Source organism: Sprattus sprattus (assembly GCF_963457725.1).
Source record: "Sprattus sprattus genome assembly, chromosome: 1".
NCBI classification, from domain to species: Eukaryota; Metazoa; Chordata; class Actinopteri; order Clupeiformes; family Clupeidae; genus Sprattus; species Sprattus sprattus.
This window is the reverse complement of record NC_137920.1, coordinates 61,327,764-61,332,763: the sequence shown is the minus strand read 5'-3', so window position 1 is coordinate 61,332,763 and position 5,000 is coordinate 61,327,764. Positions and strand designations below refer to the sequence as shown.

Below are 5,000 nucleotides of genomic sequence, written 5' to 3'. Positions count from 1 at the left end.
ACACATAAACATAAACATAAACATAGGGCCTGCTTTCATACCGGCATACATAGCACATTCGCAGAAGTCTGACATCAGATTTTTTTACCACATTGCCAAGTTATCTCTTTTGTCCAACTTAATGATTCAAACTTCACGTTATATGTTCTCCATCAAATTAGCTTGTTTCCGAGAGCTTCCTTTTCCCTTTGTGCTTGATGCATGAGAATTGCATCAAGACTCAACTTTTTCCATTTCAAAATGAAAAGCTACTGTTCAAATATTTTCTACAAAGGTCATTACAATTCTGAATGAACACAGACACTTCGCAACCCATTCAGAATGATTCAATGACCCACTGTTGATAGTAGACCCACTAGATGATAGTAATGCCTGCAGACCACGGAGATCAGAGTGTTATGATTAATTGTACATATGGCGTAACTTGGACCTATGGCTGGAGGTGATAATACTCTCACTCTCTCTCTCTCTCTCTCTCTCTCTCTCTCTCTCTCTCACTCTTTCCCCTATTCCCTCTGCAGGCAGCTGGTGAGTAACAGCTGGCAGACGGTAGCTGACCATGTGAAGAGCACTCAGTTCACAGTAAAGGACTTGCGGCCCAACACCGTCTACCTGTTCATCATCCGCGCCGTCAATGCCCAGGGCTTGGGAGACCCCAGCCCCATGTCCGACCCCGTCCGCACCAAAGGTACCTTCCCCAGGCCACAACAGTGGGAGGCTAGCCTTCCCTATCCGCACAGACTATGCATGATTAAGACTTAGAATAATCATACTAGTCATTATTATGAATAGTTCATCACCAGGACTAATGCAAATATGTTTCTCTGAAAGACATTGGAGATTACCTGTTTAATCTCCTACACAGGTCAATATTTGATAATTGTATCCATAAAACTAAGTGATGAGTCTCTCAATTCTTGTCAATGATGATTTGAAATCTTAACATATAATCACAGTTCTAAGCTATGAAAGTATTAGTGACAGTCACATACCATATAACACTTGACAAAATGATCAGTTGATGGTGATGGTGATGACGACGATGATGATGATGATGATGATGATGATGATGCCTGAGTCTGCGTGTTAATCAAATGTAGCGTGGACAAAGTCCATGTGAGGTGCCCCTACAATATGCCTATGTTACCTGATCAGGTATACATGTGAACATTTGAGGTAACCGGTGATGCAGCAAACCCTATGGTCCCTCTCCTGTCTGTGCTTCAGATATCAGCCCCCCGGTGCAAGGAGTGGACCACCGGCGTGTGCAGCAGGAGCTGGGGGATGTGGTGGTGAGCATGCACAACCCTGTGGTGCTCAGCTCCTCCTCCGTGCGTGTCACCTGGACGGTGAGTAGCTCTCATGTCGCACTAGATTGGTAAGGTTGGCATTCCATACCACATGTACAAGGTATGAAACAGTTAAGATCTGCACAGACCAAACTTAACACTAAATGCCAGATATTTGTGTTAGAACTCGAGCAGTGGACAATCCGTGTGAAAAAGATCCTTCTATGTGTGATTCAGATGCGTCATTCTAAGTTTGACCCATCAGATATGTATTTGCGCTGCATTTTGAGTTTCCAGAAGTTTTTGTGTTGTCCTTTTTTGTGCAGAATTGCAAATGGCTTGTTTGGCATCCTGTTCTAGGGGACCGAGAGAGACATGGAAAGAGGGAGAGAGAAAGGGAGAGAGAAAGGGGAGCTGAAGCTAACTTTAGACAAGTAAACAGGACATCACACGACAGCTGGCACATCATTAATCTCCGATCGTTTAGGGTGACGCCTGAATTAAGACAAATGTTTTTCCCAGGAACAAATAGATCACCATTAGCCCAACATGTTGTGCTCCCTCTTTTGGAAGCTGTTTGCAGTCAGCTCTTTATCTGACGGTTATTATTCTTTCCCCCACTCTCTTCTTTTTTTCTCTTTTTTTTGGCAGGGTGTCCCATCTGCTTTCTCTAGGGTGTTATTTAATGACGAAAAAGCCCCTTCACACACACTTGCACACGCACACACAGTTGCATGCACACTCACCCACACACACACACACACACTAGCCATATGCTACAGTGCTGCATGCACCAGCGGCTAGATGACAGTTTAATATTATTTTCTGTTTGTATTGGAGGCTGCCCAGGGCTTCGGCATGAAGGATGAGAGCTTTTGTTTGAACGTGTCGCCGAATGGCTGACCTGTTCACCATTCTTACTTACAAAATAAACTCCAATGGGATCTTCTGTTTTTTTGCCTCCCAATGGTGTTCACTGGTCCTCACCATCTCTTCTCTATGTGCTTCTAAATCATTCCAATTTTCAGCCCGTTTGAACAATATCCCTCTTAGCGCATCACTTTTCTAGTTGTTATTGCAAAGTAACAGCAAAACTGGACGCCACCTGTAAAAGCAGGTTAGTGTGTCTCCATTACCAGCCTGAGCTCAAGGGGATGTGGAATGAGTTATCAAACCTTTTCAAGGTAACTGACGTGCCACTGCCCGTATTAGTGGATATCTAAGAGCAGAGAACTCCACTGGAGTCCAATCAATTATATTAGAGAGAGAAGCGGGGGCGGTTGGGAGGGGGGGGGGGGGGGGGGGAGCTGCACAAAGCTTTTAGGCTCCCGGTTCATTCCATTAATGAAATCTAAACACACCCTAGCGTTGGGTGCGCGTGGCTGCTGATTTATTTGGACGGGGCTGACGGTAAACAGCTGCTTTATTTCGCCTATAAAAGCTTTCACTTGCTTCAGCTCCTGTTAACAAGGCATTACGGAGAGTTATGCTGCACCCCACCCTCCACCCGCCCTTCAGCCAAATGAGTGCAGCTATACCTTGCAGTCGGTGCAGGTCTTAAGGCAGAGAGGCATCTCCATGCATCCACACAAGCTGTTCGAAACAGGTGTCACCAGCTGTAGTGTTTACCATGCCATCCGCTTTGAAGCTGTTACATAAGGTTGATATACCTGAACAAGTGGTCTTTTAGTTTTTTTTTACCAATACATTTTTTTTTTTTTTTGTATACACTCATGCCAAATCACACGATTATGTCTAATCCTATGTAATCTCTGTATGTCTTCACTTTCATGTCTGCAGGTGGAGAACCCCTCCCAGTTTATCCAAGGTTACAGGGTTTTGTACAGGCAAACGTCAGGGCTACCCTCTCCCGGGGCCTGGCAGAGTCAGGACCTGAAGGTCCCCTCCGAGCGTGACATCACTCTGACTGACCTGAAGAAGGGAGTGGTGTATGAGATCAAGGTCCGCCCCTACTTCTACGAGTTTCAGGGAGCCGACAGCGAATCCATGACCGCTCGCACCAATGAGGAAGGTAAGGCACCTCTCTGGAATATGAACCTGACATCAGAAACATTTTCAATTCCATGTTTGAAATGGAGGCACACATCAGGTGGATAACTACCCAATTAGGATAATAGTCTATGTAGGTAATTATACAAAACATAATACGGATATGAACAATTGAAACCCACGCAAAATTGACATTTTCATTTTCATGGATTTAGAAACACAAATGCAACACACACACACACACACACACACACACACACACACACACACACACACACACACACACACACACACACACACACACACACACACACACACACACATACACACACACACACACACACACACACACACACACACACACACACACACACACATACACAAACACTCACTCACTCTCTCTCTCTCTCTATATGTATTTATCGAAAGCAGCTCACAGCCCAGTGAATGCACACATTTCTAGCTTGGACGAGAGCCACCTCTGGCCTTGGCATCGGGAGCAGCCATTCTCTGCCCAGTTGGGGCTCTGGTATGGGAGGCTGCCTGTCTCCTCCCCCTGTGGTGTAGAGAGTGCCAGAGCCCCCATACTGTGGGGCTTTGATGGCGGTGAGGGCTGAGATGGACCAGTGGGTCTCCATGGAGGGGGGGGTGTCTCTTTGAGCTTGCCCAGGATAGAGGAACCTCCATGGGCCAGGCCTTGCATAGAGAGTGGGGGTTGTAGCTCGGGCTGGTCAAATTTGTGTCACTCTTCCTCCTCGAGTGACCTCTGTGGTATATGTGGTATATAACACCCCACACAACACAGTACTAATCATTTCAAATGCCACTTATTTCTAGAAGAGTCCCATCAGAAAAACACCACTCCTGTATCCTGCTTACCTGTAAGCTCTCAGCATTGCCCTAGATGTTTATGTGGAGGTTTCCCTGCAGGAGTGGAGGATTAGGGATGGAGGTTGATGTTTGGCATGCTCAGCCCCACTGCAGTAGGTCACACACCCAGAGCCAGAGATCTATCACACAACTAATGGCCTTATTAGCATCTCCTTCATCACTGTACGTGGCTGTAAGAGGCTTTCATTTTAGATCGCACATGCATAATTCAGTCCAGCGCAACAGTATTCAGAGTGTGTGTGTTAGTTTATGTGTGTTGTGTGTGAAATTGAGTGTGGGGGAATACATGTATATGTAACTGTTCATCTTTACAAAGTGGTTTGAGTGTGTTTATATTTGCAACTGAATGCATACTGAGTGCATGCAATATATTTATACATGTGTGTGTTTATGTGTGTTTGTGTGTGTGTGTGTGTGTGTGTGTGTGTGTGTGTGTGTGTGTGTGTGTGTGTAAGTACATATGACAGTGGTAGCATGATGGTCCTGTAATATTGATGCAGTGTCATTGGTCGTGCCAAGTCTCCCTTGATCAGGGGACATGGTCTGGCAGTGTAGCGTAATGCTATGGCCCTTGATGGAAACCACAGAGATTTAACTGCATGGAACCTAATTAGAGCATCCCTGTGTGATGTTGAAAAGGTTATGTCTACATTCAGGTTGATGTGTGCTTTTGATGCGTTGAGTGTGTGTATGTGCTTGTGTGTATGTTTGTGTGTGTGTGTGTGTGTGTGTTTGTGTGTATGTTTGTGTGTGTGTGTGTGAGTGCGTGTGTGCGTATGTGTGTGTGTGTGTGTACCTCAGTGTGTGTGC

At 45.5% G+C, this 5,000-nt stretch overlaps 1 protein-coding gene across 1 annotated transcript in view; it reads left to right on the top strand.

The window, feature by feature from the left end:
• Nucleotides 1–5,000, top strand: part of LOC308370795 (roundabout homolog 2-like) — a gene marked incomplete at both ends in the record, with an annotated part of 163,560 nt that overhangs the window by 129,240 nt on the left and 29,320 nt on the right. The window contains 3 exons of the mRNA XM_080845510.1: nt 522–688; nt 1,228–1,349; nt 3,090–3,321. Of these exons, the coding sequence (XP_080701636.1) occupies nt 522–688; nt 1,228–1,349; nt 3,090–3,321 (521 nt within the window). The remainder of the gene's footprint in view (nt 1–521; nt 689–1,227; nt 1,350–3,089; nt 3,322–5,000) is intronic.